This window comes from Hemitrygon akajei, chromosome 13 (genome assembly GCF_048418815.1).
Source record: "Hemitrygon akajei chromosome 13, sHemAka1.3, whole genome shotgun sequence".
In the NCBI taxonomy this organism is placed as follows: domain Eukaryota; kingdom Metazoa; phylum Chordata; class Chondrichthyes; order Myliobatiformes; family Dasyatidae; genus Hemitrygon; species Hemitrygon akajei.
In genome coordinates, this window is record NC_133136.1 from 3,581,885 (window position 1) to 3,602,130 (window position 20,246).

The 20,246-nt window shown below is 40.4% G+C and overlaps 1 protein-coding gene across 1 annotated transcript in view; it reads right to left on the reverse strand.

Annotated features, from left to right (window-relative positions):
* The window catches only part of smad2 (SMAD family member 2), a 66,878-nt gene that overhangs the window by 26,770 nt on the left and 19,862 nt on the right, over nucleotides 1-20,246 (reverse strand). Inside the window, exons 3-5 of the mRNA XM_073065282.1 lie at nucleotides 18,227-18,361; nucleotides 13,416-13,490; nucleotides 13,050-13,103 (exon numbers count right to left, since the gene is read on the reverse strand). Coding sequence (XP_072921383.1) covers nucleotides 13,050-13,103; nucleotides 13,416-13,490; nucleotides 18,227-18,361 — 264 coding nt within the window. The remainder of the gene's footprint in view (nucleotides 1-13,049; nucleotides 13,104-13,415; nucleotides 13,491-18,226; nucleotides 18,362-20,246) is intronic.

The following is a 20,246-nucleotide window of genomic DNA, read 5'->3' on the forward strand; positions in this document are numbered from 1 at the left end:
ATTCTCAACCTCTGATTTCCAAGTTTGTATGCAGGCTTAACAACATCTTTCTTCACAACCATTCCACTTAGCAATACATCCTTGCTTTTATATTCTGCATGCCACAGTTCCTGACGTGACATTGGATTGGGCATAATTAGGCATTTGGCAAGTGCCACACAAGCTTAAGCACAGCAGCCATTGGGTGAGTGGGCCAGTGTTAGTGTGAGGAGTTCAGGCTGAAACCTCAGGAGGTTTCAGTGAGGAGAGGCAAAGGCTGTACATAGTTTTTTAAAAAATTTTGTTCAGCATTTTTTCTGTTTCTTTCTTATTAGACAATCAGAGCAGTGGGGATGTCAGGCAGGACGTTTGAATGCTCCTCTTGCTGGATGCAGGATGCAAGGAGACTACCAGTATTTCTGATGATTACACTTACAAGAAGTGCTTCCAGCTGCAGCTTTTTTCAGATCATAAGGAATTAAAGCTGAACTGGATGAACATTGGATCATTCGGGAGTCTGAGGGGGTGTTTGACAGGCAATATAGGGAGGTGCAATAAGAAAGGAGCACTAAACAAATAAAAAACTACCTACAGTGCAGAATATAAAAGCAAGGATGTAATGCTGAGACTGTATAAGGCATTGTTCAGACTTCACTTGGGAGTATTATGAGCAGTCCTGGGTCCCTTATCTGAAAAAGGATGTTCTAGCATTGGAAAGGATCCAGAGGAAGTTCATGAGAATTATCCTGGGAATGAAAGGGTTAATATATGAAGAGCATTTAATGGCTTTGGGCCTGTACTAGGGGTGGGGGGGGGGGGGGGGGGTGAAATTGCATTGAAACCTATCGAATATCAGAATCAGGTTTATTATCACCAACGTGTTATGAAATTTGTTAACTTAGCAGCAGCAATTCAATGCAATACATAATATAGCAGGAGAAAATAAAATAAAATAATAAATAAATCAATTACAGTATACATAAATTGAAAAGACTAAAAATCATGCAAAAACAGAAATAACTTGTATTTAAAAAGTGAGATAGTGCTCACAGGTTCATTTAGGAATCGGATGGCCGAGAGGAAGAAGCTGTTCCTGAATCGCTGAGTGTGTGCCTTCAGGCTTCTGTACCTCCTACCTGATGGTAACAGTGAGAAAAGAGCATGCCCTGGGTGCTGGACATCCTTAATAATGGACACTGCCTTTCTGAGACACCGCTCCCTAAAGATGTCCTGGGTATTTTGTAAGCTAGTACCCAAGATGGAGCCGACTAAATTTAGAACCCTCTGCAGCTTCTTTCAGTCCTGCCAGAATGCTCTCCACGGTACATCTATAGAAGTTTTTGAGTATTTGTTGACAAACCAAATCTCTTCAAACTCCTAATGAAGTATAATTGAATACTGAAACGCCTAGATAGAGAGGGTATGGAGAGAATGTTTCATATAGTGGGTGATCTAGGACCAGAGAGCACAGCCTCAGAACATCCACATTGAACAGATGATAAGGAACTTCTTTAGCCAAAGAATGGTAAATCTGTAGAATTCATTGCCCCAGATGGCTGTAGAGGCCAAGTCATTTGGTATATTTAAAGTGGAGATTGATAGGTTAAGGGCAAAGGTTATGGAGACAAGTCAGGAGAATGAGGTTGACAGGGTAATGCACTTAGTGGCCATTTTATTCGTACAGGAATGGAACCTGTTGAGGTCTTCTAGGGCATAACATCCCACTATCATAATATCTGCTTCAAGATGATAAGATCTATCATACACTCAGTCACCACTTTATTAAATACAGGACGTAACTTGATTTGGTCTTCTGCTTCTGTAGCCCATCTACTTCAAGCTTCTACACATTGTGCATTCAGAGATGCACTTCTGCACACCATTGTTGTAATGTGTGGTTATTTGAGCTTAAACCAGACAGGCCGTTCTCCTCTGACCTCTCTCATTAACAAGGCATTTTTGCCCACAGAGCTGCTGCTGCATTGGGATGTTGTTGTATTTTTCACCATTCTCTGTAAACTCAAGGCTGTTGTGTCAGAAAATCCCAGGAGGTCAACAGTTTCTGGTGTACTCAAATCAGCCCATCTGGCACCACTTAGGTCTTATTTCTTCCCCATTGAGTTTTGGTCTGAACAACAACTGAACAGGTCAACAGTAGATGCCATTTCATTGGCTCTTCACTCAATCCTCATATATCAGGATGTTCTTCATTGACCACAGCTCAGCATTCAATACTATCATCCCCTCAAAACTAAGCAATGAGATTCAAGTCCTAGGTTTCAGTACCTCCTTGTGCAAATGGATACTCTACTTTCTCACTTGCAGACCCCAGTCAATTCAGATTGGCAACTTCTCCTCCACAATCTCCATCAGCAACAGGTGCACCACAAGGCTGTTTGCTCAGACCCCTGCTCTGCTCACTTTATACTTATGACTGTGAGGCTAAGCACAGCTCCAATGCCACATCTAAGTTTGCAACAAATCAGCATATAGGAGGGAGATTGAAAATTGGGCTGAGTAGTGCCATAATCACAACCTCTCTCCTATCATCAAACCAAGGAGCTGATTATTGACTACAGGAGGAGGAAACTGAAGGTCCATAAGCTAAACCTCAGAGGATCAGAGGTGGAGAGGGTCAACAATTTTAAATTCCTCAGCATTATCATTTCAGAGGATTTGTCCTGGGTTCAGCATGCAAGTGCATTACGAAGAAAGCACGGAAATGCCTCTACTTTCAGTATGTCATCTAAAACACTGACAAACTTCTATAGATGTGTGATGCAGAGTATATTGACTGGTTGCATCGTGGTCTGGTATGGAAACATCAATGCCCTTGTATGAAAAAGCTTACAAAATGTAGTGGATACAGCCCAGTCCATCATAGGTAAAGCCCTCCCCATCACTGAGCACAGATGCAGGAAAGAAGCAACATCCATCAAGGATCCTCACCACCCAGCTATGATCTTCCTTCATAGTTGCCATCAGGAAGGTGGCACAGGAGCCTCAGGTTCCACACCACCAGGTTTAGGAACAGTTATTACCCCTCAAGGATCAGGCTCTTGAACCAGAGGTGATAACTTCACTCAACTTCATTCACCCCATCACTGAACTGTTCTCACTGAACTAGACTAACTTTCAAGGACTCATCTCATGTTCTTGATACTTATTGCATTTGTTGTTTTTCTCCTTTTTTGTATTTGTAGTTTGTTTCTCTACCCCTTCCCCCATTAGTTGCTTGTCTGGCCTGTTGGGTAGAGTCATTCATTAATTCTATTGTGTTTCTTGTATTTACTGTGAATGCCCACAAGAAAATGAATCTCAAGGTTGTATACATACTTTGAAAATAAATTTACTTTGCACCTCTTGACCATGTCTGCATGCTTTTATGCATTGAGTTCCTGCTTTATGATTGGCTGATTGGATATTTACATTAACGAGATGTACTGCTGTACCTAATAAAGTGGCCACTGTGTAAATCAGCCATGATTTAAACCCAATAGAAAGGTGCTGGACCGAATGGCCCAATTCTATACCTATAGTCTAATTCTAACTCTTCAAGGGTAGGACTGTTGTAACAAACCACTCACACATGATGCCATTACATTACGCAAGGACCTATCACTTATAACATGCCCTGAATTTGAAATGGGATCACTGTGAATCAGATATGGATGTCCAGAGACACAAGAGATTCTGCAGATGCTGGAAACCCAGAGCAACACACACAAAATACAGGAGAAACTCAGAGGGTCAAGCAGCAGTCAACATTTCATTGGGACTCAAAGTGATGAAAGACTGACTGGCCTGGAACACCAACTGTTAATTTTCCCCAAAAGATGCTGCCTGAGCAGCATTTGTGTTGGAAACATTCATGATTAGCTTGCTGGTCAACAGAGAAAGCTCTGCTCAGTGCAGGTTCTCAACCTGTTGTGCATGACTAAGAAGCAGCTTTACGAATAGGAAACCTGTAATTGCTCAGAACATAATGCCTCCAGTTGCCCCATGTTAGATCATAGAAGCTGAAAATATCTCATTTTAAACAGTACAAAAGGAAAATTCATCATGATTCTTCAGTAATTTAACATCTGCTCACCTACTGAGAAGTATATTAATGATTCAATAGAAAAAGTTATCTTCAAAGAATTTTACTTCTGATATGATCTAGCTACTCACTGATGAAGGAAAATTAATTGGGATGGACTGTTGTTATGGTAAGACTATGCATTAATCATGAGGAATATAACCTTACCCCCGAGAGGTCATACACAGTTTGGGGTATGTCACAATAGTTTCTTAGTGAAGGTCCGAATATCTGATTCAGAGATAGGGAGGTGAATCAGAAGGACATTAGGACAGTGTGTGTCCTCTGCTTCACAGAATCCTGGTTAACCCCTTCTGTACCAAATGCAGCAATTCAGATCGATAGGTTTACTATACATTGTCAGGATAAATCTATAGTCTCTCTCAAAAATAAAGGTCTGCCTCATGATCAAATTCTCTTGGTGCACAAATGTTACAGTGCTGTCCCAATTCTGCTCACCAGACCTGGAATATCTCACAATAAAGTGCCGTCCAGTTTACCTAACTACGGGAGATTACTGTGATCAATTTGGTAGTGGTATACATTCCACCTCAGGCCAATGTCAATCAGGCTTTAGATAATCTGAGCAATGGGATCAACATGTACGAAACAGCACACCCTAATGCCTTCACTATCGTTTTGGGGGATTTTAACCAGGCTAATCTGAAAAAAAATCACTAAACAATTACTTGCAATACCAGAGGAAACAACACACTGGACCACTGTTACACCACTATCAAGAAGGCCTACCATGTTATTCCATGCCCTCACTTTGTCTGATCACCTGACTGTACTTCTACTCCCTGAGTATAGGCAGAGACTGAAAACCACCTCACCAATAGCGAGGAACAAGGTATGGACAAGGGAAGCACAGGAGCAGCTACAGGTCTGCTTTGAATCAGTGGTCTGGACCATATTCAGGGATTCATCTGGATGAGTATGCTGCAGTTGTCACCGACTTCATTAAAATCAGTGTGGATGAGTGTGTGCCTACAAAGACTTGCTGGACAATCCCAAACCAAACTATGTGGATGAACCAGGGAGTATGTCATCTGCTGAAGGCTAAATCTGCGGCATCGTGGCCAGGTCTATACCAGAAAACCAGGTATGGCTCGCAGAGGGCTATTTCAAGGGTGAAAAGACAATTTCGAACGAGATTGAAGGCAACATCAGATGCATGACAACTCTGGCAGTGTTTGCAAGACGCTACTTCAAACAAAGCGAAACCCAATTAGCATGAATGGCAGTGATGCTTCACTACCCAGATGAACTCAACACCTTCTATGCCTGCTTTGAAAGGAAGAATATAACTACAGCTGTGAAGATCCCTGCTGCACCTGTTGACCATGTGTTCTCTGTCTCGGAAGCTGATGTTACCTGGTAAGGCTCTGAAAACCTGTGCCAACCAACTGGCAGGAGTATTCAAGGACATTTTCAACCTCTCATTGCTATGGGCAGAGGTTCCCACTTGCTTCAAAAAGACAACAATTATATCAGAGCCCAAGAAGAATAATGAGCTGCCTTAATGACTATTGTTCAGCAGCACTCACATCTAAAGTGATGAAATGCTTTGAGGTTGGACATGACTAGACTGAACTCCTGCCTCAGCAAGGACCTGGACCCACTGAAATTTGCCTATCACCACAATAGGTCAACGGCAGATGCAACCTCAATGGCTCTTCACACAGCCTTCGACCACCTGGACAATACAAACACCTCTGTCAGGATGCTGTTCGACTATAGCTCAGCATTTAATACCATCATTCCCACGATCCTGATTGAGAAGTTACAGAACCTAGGCCTCTGTACCTCCCTCTGCAATTGGATCCTTGACTTCCTAAATGGAAGACCACAATCTGTGCGGAGTGGTGATAATATCTCCTCCTCGTTGACTATCAACACTGGTGCACCTCAGGGGTATGTGCTTAGCCCACTGCTCTACTCTCTATATACACACGACTGTGTGGCTAGGCATAGCTCAAATACCATCTATAAACTTGCTGACCATACAACCATTGTTGGTAGAATCTCAGGTGGTGACAAGAGGGTGTACAGGAGTGAGATATGCCAACTAGTGGAGTGGTACCGCAGCAACAACCTGGAACTCAACATCAGTAAGATGAAAAGAGCTGATGGTGGACTTCAGGAAGGGTAAGTCGAAGGAATATCCACCAATCCTCAGAGGGATCAGAAGTGAAGAGAGTGAGCAGCTTTAAGTTCCTGGGTGTCAAGATCACTGACGATCTAACCTGGTCCCAACATATCGATGTAGTTATAAAGAAGGCAAGAGAGCAGCTATACTTCATTAGGAATTTGAAGAGATTTGGTATGTCAACAAATAGATTCAAAATCTTCCATAGATGTACTATGGAGAGCATTCTGACAGGCTGCATCACTGCCTGGTATGAGGGTGCTACTGAACAGGACTGAAAGAAGCTGCAGAAGCTCATAAATTTAATCAACTCCATCTTGGGTACTAGCCTACAAAGTACGCAGGACATCTTCAAGGAGTAGTGTTTCAGAAAGGCAGTGTCCATTATTAAGGACCTCCAGCATCCAGGGCTTTTCTCATTGTTACCATCAGGTAGGAGATACAGGAGCTTGATGCACTCAGCGATTCAGGAACAGCTCTTCCCCTCTGCCATTCGATTCCTAAATGAACATTGAACCCATGAAAATTACCTAACCTTTTAAATATTTTTTTTTACATGACTTTTAATCCATTCAATATACACAAACTGTAATTTATTTACTTATTTATTTTTACTTTTTTTCTTCTACATTATGTATTGCATTGAACTGCTGCTTCCAAGTTAAATTTCACGACACACACCACTGCTAATAAACCTGATTCTGATTATTTGGAATAAGAGTGGATTGCCTACAGAAAGCCTGCATGAAGGAAAATTGAATCAAACTTGGTGGTTTTTGCATTAAATGGTAAAATCAGCAAAGGAATTTAAATATAACTGGTGACTTTAACAGCTGCAACTACTTAAGCAGAAGAGAAAGAAAAACAGGAAACCATAGCCTGACACTTGTAATAAAGAAAGTACTGGGATCTATTATTAAAGTAATAATGAAAGAACACAGAAAATAATAGGATAGGGTAGATTTATGAATGATAAATCAAATTTGACAAATCTGTTAATGGTTTTTCTTGAGGTTGTTACCAGCAGAATAAATACGCAGAAACCAAATGTGATTGCTGCCCCCATAGAATGCATGATGCTGGACTGACAGATTGAGGATAGCTGATATGTACAGATAAGAGCGTAGGAATAAATGTGTCATTTTGGGGTTGGGTGGTTGAGATCAGTAGACTGCAGCAAAAATTGTTGCTGCTATAGCAATGAGGGAACTAAGTGCAATATGTCCACGAATGCTGATGATACAAAATTCTGGCAGCTTGGGCTGGGAGGATGATGCAGATACACATAAACATATACAACTAACAGACCAACGGAAATGAATTAACAACGACAAAAACTTTCCCCACACGATATAATCTATCTACCAACAAAATGAGGAATAAGAGCAGGTAACCACCTGGCTTTTCAAACCTGCTCTGCCATTCAAAATAATAGCAGATTTACAACTTCAATGCCATTCTGCTGCACTGCACCTATAATCACTTTACTCTGTTAACATCCAGTGAGCTATCAATTTCTGCTTTGCATTCAATTAACTGACCGACCAAGGTCCTTTATGGTCGATAATTCCAACGATTCACCACCATGAGTGGAGAAATTTCTTGCGATCTCAGTTCCAAATGGAACCCTTATTTTAAGGCTGTGACTTGGGTCTGAACACCCGATTTAGCCGGGGGAAACATATCCAATCAGTTAAGCAGTCCCAAGTGCCATTTTCAAAGAGACCTCTTCTCATTCTTCTTAACTCTCAGTAGTGACAAAATTATTGAGTGTGCCCAAAACTGCCAATCTTTGAAAAAAAAATGTCTCTCTCCTGCCATGGTAATTTTGAGCACAGATTATCACTGATTAATTATTAGTAACAATAACTATGGACTTTTCTTAAGGAAAAAGGATGAGCCCTGTCCCTCAAGACAAACAAAAAGCTGAAGGAATTCAGCAAGCCAGGCAGCATCTATGGATGGGATTCAAACAATTAACATTTCAAGCTGAGACACTTCAAGTGCTAGAACATCAGAAAGTTTTTGACGAGAACAGGCCATTCGGCGTAACAAAGCTTGTCAAATTCCTATTCTTTAACATTAATAAAAGTACATACTATTAATAAAAGTATAAACCTTTTAAAAAGACTAATGATAAATATGATTTCCTAATCGTATTGCTATTGTAACTGTTAACTATTCAAACTCTGATGTGTACACCAGATCTGTGATGACTTCAAAACACATCATCCAATGTTATGTATTCTCGCAACCGCCTAGTTGATGCCAATCTAGTGTGAAACATTTCCTGTAAAAATATCTTATTACTCTCAAATTGTAAAAAAAAACCATACATGGCTTCATTCGGAAGTAAAGATATATCTTTTTATTATCAATGGGATTTAAAGAATTAGGGTGGCATGTATTTCACAGGCTTGCCATCCCAGCTCTGGGGAATCTACACAGTCTCTCCTTTCATGGTCCAACTTAATTGAAACAAGATATTTTCATTCCTACACTCAGATATTCTCAGAAAGGGCAACATGCCATGTCTTCCTAATTGCTTGCTGCAGCTTCAAATTGGCTTTCAGAGACTGTGTAAAAGGACAGCTGGGTCTATTTGAATATCTCTCACATTAAAAAAGTACTCAGCTCTTTTGCACAAATGTTATCAAAAAATATTCCCCGTACGCAGTGCTTCAAGATCAAGGACAACTTGCTTCCACTTGTTTTGTGGGATTTGAACTGAAGAGGCGATGTGATTCTTCCATTGTTTACACATACATGTCTGTGCACCCCCAGTACAGTGCCTCATGGTTGTCAATATCAGATTGAAAGCAAGTAGCCATGGGCCAGGAGATACCCAAACAAAGGTGCAGATTTGCAGCAGCTTATAAAATAAAAATACTAAATAAGGAAAGCTCTGAATACTTCCTCAAATCATTTGTTTGCTTAGAAATCAACTCTCAAAACAGCTCAGAATGGAATGATTGCTTCAGGAACCACAGGGGTTGCATGGAGAGTTGGTAGATTGAATTCAAAATTGGCTTGGCCACAGAAGATAGAGGTTGTGATGAAGGGTTGTTATTCTGATTGCAGCTTTGTGAACAGTGCTGCAACATCAGTTTGTGAAACATACACAGAATAGCAGGTTTGCAGACAACACAAACATTGGTAGTGTTCAAACATTCTGATAGTGAAGAAGGTTCAGAGATTAAGGAGAGAGACAAGATGGAAATGTGGATAGAAAGATGACAAAAAAGGTTTAACCCGAACAAGTGTTGCAGTTTGGCATGTCAAATGTGAGAGGAAAGGTCCCACAAACCATAGGCACTGAAATGGCTTGAAGAGCTTAAAAGCATAAATGGCAGGGATTTTTTTTTTTAAAAACAGGAATTTTGGTGCACTATAGGATCTTGGGGAACAAGCTCATTGTCCTCCCAAAAGTAGCAAAATTAGCAACAACACAGTACAGTTGTAAAGACAATATATAACGTACTTGCCTTCACCGGTTGGGATGTGGAGTATGAATGCCAGGGAGGTCAATTGCAGCTGCGTAACATTTGGTCAGGTCACATTTGGAGTATTGTGGGTAGTTCTGGCAGCTGCATTACAGGATGGACATGGAGGCTCTGCAAAGGGTGCAGGAGAGGTTCACCAGGATGCTGCCTGGATTAGAGAATATGAGCTATGAGGAGACATTAGATAAACTTGATCTGTTTTCTTTGGAACATTAGAGGCTGAGGGACAACCTGATCTAAGCACAGAATTATGAGAAGCATAGACATCAGTGTTTTTCCTAAGATGAAAACGTCAAAACTAGAGGGCATAGCTTCAAGATGAAAGAGGTAAAGTTTAATGGGCAAAGTGGTAGGTGGAATACAGTATAGGGAAGCGCATGGTCATGCACTTTGGTAAAGGGATTAAAGGTGTAGAATATTTTCTAAATATAGAGCAAATTCAGAAATCAGAGGTACAAAGGGACTTGCAAGTCCAGATGCAGGGCCCCTTAAAAGTTGAGTCAGTGGTAACGAAGACAAACATAATGTTAACATTCACTTTAAGAGAACTTCAATATAAAAGTAGGGATGTAATGCTGAAGCTTTGTAAAGCATTAGTCAGACTGTTCTTGGAGTTTTTTGCACAGATTTGGGCCTCTTATCTAAGAAAGGATCTGCTGACTTTGGAGAGGTTCCAGAACTGAAAGGATTAACGTATGGAGAGTGTTTGATGGCTCTGGTCCTTAAAAGAATGGGGGGGGGGGGGGGGGGGGGGAGGGGGTGAATATTGAAAGGCCTCGATAGAGTGGATGTGGACATGTCATATCCTGTAGTGGGGCAATCCAGCCTCGGAATACAAGGGTGTTGTGACTGTGCACGCACGTCTGTGTGTCTATACAAATATGAATAAATACATGTAGTTAAATTAGTTAAATTAAATACATAGTGCAAACTTGGAAATAAAGTACTGAGGTAGTGTTCATGGGTTCAATGTCCATTCAGAAATCAGATGGCAGAGGGGAAAGATGCTGTTCCTGAATCATTGTGTGTGTGTCTTCAGGCTTCTGTACCTCCTTCATGATGAACTCTGCCTTTTTGAGGCACCGCTGCTTGAAGATATCATGAATACTATGGAGCCTAGTGCCCATAATGGAGCTGACTAACTTTACAACTCTCTGCAGCTTAATTCAATCCTGTGCAGTAGCCCCCCCCCCCCCCCACCAATACCAGATGGTGATGCAGTCAGTCAAAATGCTCTCCATAGTACATCTGAGGAAATTTGTGAGTGTTTTAGGTGACACCAAATCTTCTCAAACTCCTAATGAAATATAACCGCTATCTTGCCTTCTTTATAGCTGTATCGCTATGTTAGGATCAGGTTAGGTCCTCAGAAATATTAACACTCTGGAACTTGAATTTGCTCACACTCTCCACTTCTGACCCTTCTATGAGGATTGTTATGTGTTCCCTCATCCTACCATTTCTGAAGTCCACAATCAGCTCTTTGGTCTTACTGACATTGAGTGCAAGGTTGTTGCTGTGACACCACTCAACTAGCTGGTATATCTTGCTTCTGTATGTCCTTTCATCCCCATCTGAGATTCAGCCAACTATGTTTGTATCATCAGCAAACTTATAGATGGCATTTAAGCTGTGCCTAGCCACACAGTCATGGGTACAGAAAGAGTAGAGCAGTGGGCTAAACACACATCCCTGAGGTGCGCCATTGTTTATTGTAAGGTGAAGATGTTATTTCCAATCCACACAGATCGTGATCTTCTAGTTGGGAAGTTGAAGATCCAGTTGCAGAAGGAGGTACAGAGGCCCAGATTCTGTAGCTTATCGACCAAGACTATAGGAATGATACTGTTTAACACCAAGCTGTAGTCAATCAACAGCATCCTGACATAGATACTTACATTGTCCAGGCAATTCAAGGCCACGAGGATTGTCAATGAAATCGCATCCACCACAGGCCTACTGTGGCAAAAGGGAAATTAAGGTGGGTCTAGGTCTTGCTGAGGCAAGAGTTGATTCTAGCCATGACCAACTTCTCAAAGTGCTTCACCATACTACTGTGTGCTACTGAACGATAGTCGTTAAGGCAGCTCACACTGCTCTTCTTAGGCAATGGTATGACTCTTGCCCTTTTGAAGCAGACAGGAAGTTCTGATTGTAGCAATGAGAGATTGAAAATGCCTTTGAACACCCCTGCCAGTTGGTTGACACAAGTTTTCCAAGCCTTACCAGGTACTTCATAAGGGCCCGCCACCTTGAAAGGGTTCACCCTCCTGAAAGACGTAGCTTAATATCAACCTCCAAGACAGAGATCACAGGGTCATTAGGTGCTGCAGGGATCTTCATAGCTGTAGTTTTATTCTCCCTTTCAAAGTGAGCATAAAAGGCATTGAGCTCATCTGGGAGTGATCTCACTGCCATTCATGATGTTGGGTTTCACCTTATAGGAAGCGAGTACTAGCCTGGAGTATATTTAAAGCAAAGGTTGATAATTTCTTGTTTACACAGTGTATCAAACATTATGAGAAGGCAGAAGAATGTGGTTGAGAGAGAAATTAATCAGCCATGATGGAATGGCAGAATAGACTTGATGGGCCAAATGGACTAATTCTGCTCCTATGCCTTATTGTCTTAGTTAATTTTTCTTTCTAAACTAGCAATAACTTACACTCGAGATTACCACAGAATTTTTTTTTAATTCGAAGGATACAATGTTTGACTCACTAACACAACTTTCTAGAAATCCATGTCATATTGTTTAAATGCAGATGCACTGCAAAATGCATCTTTAGGAAAGCTTCATCTTCATTGAATTTATTGAAAGTAGATTTATTTCATTTACATGACCTTCATTATCACAAAACACTCTGGTACTTAGATCTGAATAAATTTCATCATCTCCCCTTTTTACTGATTACTCATGATCTAGGGGTTTCATTTAATTCAAATAGTAAGTAAACAAATACAACCTTGACTCCCACTTTATGCTGGGAGGCATCTTTGAGACTCTTGTTAAGTCATTATGGATAGCACAATTAGTAGAACTGCTGCCTCTCTGTTCACGTGACACAGGATCAGTCCTGACTTCCAGTACTGAGGGAAGTTCGCATCTTCTCCAAGATCAACTGGTTTGCGTTCAGCTGTACCAGTTTTCCAATTACCACTGCAATTTGCTTCTTATGTCAGCGGGTGGTGGATACGGAGAGGATAGGTTACAAAAAGATCAGGGACTGTGCTTTCCCAGCATAGATACAAAGGGCTGAATAACCTTCTCAATTAGAAGGAAATCTTCATGAATAGAAATTTTTAAAAGAAATCAAGGTGCAATTGTTCTTACCCAAGCTGTGGTTAACTGGTGATAAGGTACTTGGCGACATTTCTGCAGGAGACCCTAAAAATGAAAACACTGACATTTTAGCTAAATCAAATAATTGCACTCAGTTTTATATAATTGTCTATTCACTATTACAGATTAAACTTGCATATTTTAAGCTAAATTACTGTCAATGTCGAACCTCAAGTTCTAAAAAAGAGTTGCTTAATTTTAAGTCACATTTCTCTTACACAAATTGAGAAAAGTACAATTTAGTTTTCATTTAAATCAAGACAAATAATCTCAATACATTAGCAAAAATAAACTATTTGAAAGTTGCACAATTGACTGTAAATTCACCAATAATCAATGAAGAAAATAGATGCTCACCTGTATCCATACTTTGGTTCATTTGTTGATCACTGGTCTCTCCATCTTCACTAATGTAGCCAGGGGGAGGTGTTTCTAATACATTGAGAGAGCAGCTGTTTTATTGTTGCAGTGATCAAATGGCCACTTTAACTATGTCATGTAAGAAAACTATTTACTGTCACATTAACACCTGTAAACTCCACCACATGTTCATTGGTACACAAGAAGATTCTGCAGCTGCTAGAAATTTTGAGCAACAAAATGCTGAGGAGACTCAGCAGATCAAGCAGTACCAATGAAGAGAAATGAATAGTTGATATTTCGTACTGAAACTCTTGATGGAGAGTCCCAGGCCTAAAATGTAACTTGTTCATTCACAAGTTACTTTCAAATGTTTGAATGTCTGGATATGTGAAAGGGGAAACAGAAATAATGAATCTGGACATGTGGATTAAAAAGCATCCAACACAACCCCACTATTTACTAGAAGTAAACAGAATTTCATAATGTATATTGTATACATTTCTCTGACATTATATTTACCTACTGAGTGAAAATAAGACTCGATTACCCAATATTGTTGGAATCTATAATGTATCATAACAGACCACACGAGAGGAAGAGGATTGAGAGGAAGAGCTTAGATTTATGACAAGAACATCACACCTAATGAAATTTAACTTAACAGTCGATGTTGACTATTTATTCTTTTCCATAGATGGTGCCTGACCTGCTCAGTTCCACAAGCATTTTGCATGTTTACTCTGGATTTCCAGCATCTAAAGAATCCCTTGTGTTTAGAATTTAATTGAGAATTATTTTTTGGCAGGATATCATGAGAATGTGGAAAGAACCACCAGTGGATGTGGAGGATTTAGATTTTGAAGAGGCTTTTGATAAAGGTTCAACTGGATACTGATCATCAAAGAACATAAAGAATTGTAGGTAACATACTAACAGATTGAGAAATAACGATCAGACAAACCAAATAGAGGAAAAAAGAAGTTCTCAGGCTTTGTTTAGTATAGTATTACATAAGTACTCCAGCTCCTGTTATTCACAATTTATAAGCAATGATTTGGCTGAAGGAACCTTAGTAAACTAAGTGGCTGAGTGAAGGTAAAAAAATGTCAATGCAAAGGAAATTCTCTATTTAGAAGCCTCAGTATCCAAACATTAGTTGAGTTAATTTAAAACTAGAACCAAAGAAATAAAGGTTAGGATTTGTTTAATTAACCATACGATTGTATTTCAGAATTCAATTTATTTTATTTGATTGATCATGAATATGGGATACCGTGATTGTATCAGTGCGATTTATATAGTGCATTTTATGCTATCTTATTTTGATTTATAATAAGTATCCTTACAAATTCTGTATTTTTTTGTATATGAAATTTAATAAAAATATTGGGGGAAATGAAAAAGGATTTGGATAAGGACAGAGCAACCCACGGGGGGGCGGTGGGGGGGGAGACAGAGAGAGAGACACACACACACAAGGGCAGAGAGACATATGGAGAGAGAGACAGAGACACACACACACACACACAGATAAGGAGAAAGACAGAGACAGAGGGAAAGACGGAGAGACACACACACTTGGAGGAGAGACACACAGAGGGAGACACACAAATAGGGGCATGAGAAACAGACACTCTGGGTGGGGGAGAAACAAAGAGGGAGAGAGACATACAGAGGGGGAGATGGAAACACACACACGGGGGGAAGAAAAGCATGGAGAAACATATGGTGAGGGGAAATACACACACACATACACATAGGGTGGATGAAAGACAGAGGGGTACACACGGTGTGGGGAGAGACCCACACATGGGACAGACAGCAAAAATAGTTTATGGGAATAATAGAAGAAGTACGTGATTAGGATAGCGAGCTTGATGGTAGCCATAGGAGGCACAGACAAATGCCTCATTTCTGAACACAGGATTCTGCAAGAGATGCTGGAAGTTGAGAGCAATGCAGTCAAAATGCTGAAGGAGTTCAGCAGTTCTGGCAGCATGGATTAAACAACCTTCATTTCAGTCCAAGACCCTTCACCAAGACTGGAAAGTGGGAAGATGCCAAAATAAAAAGTTGAGGGGAGGGGAAGGAGGACAAGCTAGAAGGTTATAGGTGAAGCTAGGTGGATGGGAAATGTGAAGGGCTGGAGAAGGAATTTGATTGGAGAGGAGAATGGACCATGGAAGAAAGGGAAGAAGGAGGGCCACCAGGGAGAGATGATATGCAGGTGAAAGGAAGTAAGAGGTCAGAGAGGGGAACAGAAGCTGAAAAGGTATGGGGAAAAAAATTACCAGAAGTAGAAATCAATGCTCATGTTATCAGGTTGGAGGCTACCCAGGCAGAATATGGAGGTGATGCTTGTTTACCCTGAGACTGGCCTCATTGTGGCAAAAGAGTCCATGGACTGACATGTCCTTATTCCTGTCTGTAAGTTTGGCCTCTGAACAGCAGCCAGCAGGTGGCATTGGCTTATTATTGTCACATGTCATTATTATTACAGTGTACAAATTACAGCGGGAGATAAAAAAATAACAATGTTACATAGTAATGAGCGATTTCAATATGCAGGTAGATTGGGAAAAATTGGTTGGTGCTGGATCCCAAGAGAAGTAATTTGTAGAATGCAGCATCAGGCAGCACCTATGGAGGGGAGTACATTGTCGACATTTCTGGCCTAAGTTTTTCATCAGACTCGGCTCAAAATGTTGACAGTTTATTCCCCTCCATTGATGCAGCCTGACTTACTGAGTTCCTCCAGCACTGTGTGCGTTGCTCACAATTTCTAGCATCTGCAGAATCTGTGTTTATCATTTGTAGAATACCTGAGATGGCTTCTTTCTTTCTTTTTAAAACAACGGCAGCTTGTGGTCTAGCCCACAGTCAGAGGGTTACAAAGTTGGTCCAAGCTCATTTGGAGTTTTGTGTAGAATCTAATTGCCACATTACTGGAAGGATGTGACCTACCAAATATTGAAAGACCTAGATGAAGTGGATGTGCAGATGATGTTTCCAATAGTGGGGGAGTCTAGATCAGAGGGCACAGCTTCAGAATATAGGGAGATCTTGTTAGAACAGAAATGAGAAGGAATTTAGCCAGAGGGTGGTGAATCTGTAGAATTCATTACCACAAATGGCTTTTGAGGTCAAATCAATGGGTATATTTAAAGCAGAGGTTGATAGGTTCTTGATTAATAAAGGTATCAAAGGTTATGGGGAGAAGACAGGTGAATGGGGTTGAGAAGAGAAATAGATCTGTCATTATACAATGTAGGAGCAGATTTGATGGTCTGGATCTATGATTCTATGACAACATCCAGTAGGTCAGCTCCAGGTTTATAATATAAAATTAGAAAGCAATTGTTTGATCAAGATTTCTCTTGAGAAATGAATTTCCTAAATGGCTAGTTTACTTTTAGGTCAACATACAAACCCCTTTCTTAATTACCCTTGAGACAATTGTGGTGAGCCACTGTCCTGAGTTTTAGTCCTGCGGGTCCAAATACTTAATCAGATGGAGTTTTAGAAATTTGAACAAATTATAATGAAGATGTGGATATTACAGTGTCAGGATAGTACACAAATTATGGGTGAGGCACAGAGGTGGGATTGATGGTGGGCATAGAGGAATCTTGCATATCTGCTGCTCTTGTAGCATGGTGCTGACTACATTTGTAAGTACTGTGAAAGAAACTTGGTGAGCTCATGATGCGCATTCTGCAAATGGTGCACACTCTAGCCACACCACTGAAGGAAAAGGTTAATGCTGGTGAAAGGGAATCTAATAAAGCACACTCAAAGGAAAGTGTACAATATTCCATCATCTCCCACTGAAGGAAAATCAAGAACAGGAATTTGTCAATTCTTTGCCCCAAGTCTTCTGCATGCACTCAACAAGTTCATGACTGAACTTGTCTGGCCTTAACACCAATTCTTAATTTTCTCTGCATAGTCCTCTACTTCCCATTCCTCACAATTAGTGCCCAAGGTAGTCGCATTCTCTCATTGTGCCACACAAACATTTCTTTCCATTCTCAACCAGTGTCTACATGTGAATTGGAACATACAGGAATCTGTTTAAATTTCCATCACAATTAAAAGTTATAAATATTAAGCATTTTAAAAACCTCTTTTCCTTTGATAATCATGAAGATTTTCATTCTTTCCAATGAATCAAAATTAGCAATGGAGTCTACATAGCCAATTATTGTGTGATTTATAGCAAAGATCCTGATGCAACGTAGGATCAGAATTCTGCCCCCGTCCTTTTCCTTCCCTCCTTCATTTCTATGAAGAGAAAGTCATATTTGAAATGTTTTCAATATGTACTATCTTGTACTTTACTCTCAATATCCATTTGTTCATTAGCATAATTTATATTAATAATTTAGAATTTTTTAGATTTTCACTAGAAAGAATTGCTTTATCAAAGGATAATCATCTTTGCTTTCTAGTGCTCAAGGTTTGCTTGCTATCTATTCTACATTTCGCTAGTAATTTAACTCATTTTAAACTGAAATTGGACAAATGTAGACTCATATCCCTTTTGAAAAGATGTCCACTGGAACATGTTCGTCAACTAATTCTTCCATCTTTTTAGTGTGAACATGGACCCATTTCATCCAAAACCATAATCTGCCTCTTCAACTTATAAAGCCAGTAACAATACTTCAAATGGAAAATAATTTATGTTTCCAGTTATAACTGTTCCTGCATGGCTACTTTTCCTTCATGTGGAAATAAAATTGCGCTAAGCACAAACCAGCTCACTTCACAGTAGTTGGTGGAACTGTCTAAAAGATTAATACCTGGGATATAGTTGCTCTGTGGTTCTATTCCAGATGGAAAGTTAGTGTTTTCGGGGATAGAATGGGTGTAGTCATCAAGAGGGGGCAGCTCTGCTGGAATTTCCGTGTGTCGTGGCACCAGTACAGGAGGTAAAACTGAAACCAAATTGTAGAAATAGTTAATAATGCTGAAACTTTATACTGTCTTCTGGAACGTGACTATTCTTTACAACAGTAACAAGACAGCAAGTATAATGTAGTTAATCCTTCCCACAGAAATGATATAAGCATACCCATATAGAAAAATCAAGTACCACCTGAAGATTTTCTTCCATTTATTACGTTTTATTTGTGGGTTAGGTCATTTTTAGGACTTCTCTAACAGGATCAGAATGGATATAATGAACCGTCACTTTCATTTCTCTACGCAAATCTATTTGCTAGAAAATATCCTCAGATTTAAATATCTCGCACCACAAATTTGATGGAATTGGGGACTAATAGGAAGCCTCTCATTATTGTGAATCTTTAGGGTTGAAGTGCCTTTTAAAGCAATGTACCGAAGAAGCTCCTTAGAATCTAATATTCCAGATGTATCAATGTATGATTTCAATGTGGATTTTCAGAAGGCCTTTGACAAAGTGCCGCACATGAGGCTGCTAAACAAGATAAGAGCCCATGGAATTACTGGTAAGTTACATACGTGGATAGAGCGTTGGTTGACTGGCAGGAAACAGAGAGTGGGAATAAAGGGATCCCATTCTGGTTGGCTGCTGGTTACCAGTGGTGTTCCAAGGGGGTCCGTGTTGGGGCTGCTTCTTTTTACATTGTATATCAACAATTTGGATTATGAAATAGATGGCTTTGTGGCTAAGTTTGCTGATGATACAAAGATAGGTGGAGGGGTCGGTAGTGCTAAGGAAACAGAGAGTCTGCAGAGAGACTTGGATAGATTGGGGGAACGGGTAAAGAAGTGGCAAATGAATTGTCGGAAAGTGTACGGTCATGTACTTTGGTAGAAGTATTAAACGGGCAGACTATTATTTAAATGGGGAGAGAATTCAAAGTTCTGAGATGCAACGGGATCCTCGTGCAGGATACCCTTAAGGTTTACCTCCAGGTTGAGTCGGTGGTGAAGGCGGCGAATGCAATGTTGGCATTCATTTCTAGAGGAAGAGAGTATAGGAGCAGGGATGTGATGTTGAGGCTCTATAAGGCACTGGTAAGACCTCACTTGGAATACTGTGTGCAGTTTTGGGCTCCTAAGAAAGGATGTGCTGACATTGGAGAGGGTTCAGAGAAGATTCACTAGAATGATTCCAGGAATGAGAGGGTTAACATATGAGGTACGTTTGACTGCTCTTGGACTGTACTCCTTGGAGTTTAGAAGAATGAGGGGGAACCTCATAGAAACATTTCGAATGTTGAAAGGCATGGACAGAGTGGATGTGGCAAAGTTGCGTCCCATGGTGGGGGAGTCTAGTACCACAGGACATGACTTGAGGATTGCAGGGCGCCTATTCAGAACAGAGATGCAAAAGAATTTTTTTAGCCAGAGGGTGGTGAATCTATGGAATTTGTTGCCACGGGCGGCAGTGGAGGTCAAGTCATTGGGTGTATTTAAGGCAGAGATTGAAAGGTATCTGAGTAGTCAGGGCATCAAAGGTTATGGTGAGAAGGGGAGGGGAAATGGGACTAAAGGGGAGATTGGATCAGCTCATGATGAAATGGCGGAGCAGACTCAATGGGCCGAATGGCCGACTTCTGCTCCTTTGTCTTATGGTATGATGAATTGCACTGAGTCTTCAAAAGTAAAAATAATTACTGGCATTCACTCTACATGTGCTGTGTGGTCTGCACTGTTGATTGCGTTTTGCACCTTAGTCCTGGAGGAATGCTGTTCCATTTGGCTGTATTCATGTATGGTTCAATGACAATTAAACTTGAACTTGAACAAATTGAAATACCAAAGGCACAAAATTATGTTTCCTTGTTTAAATATATTTTTTAACATCACATGAAAAAACTACTTCAATTTAAG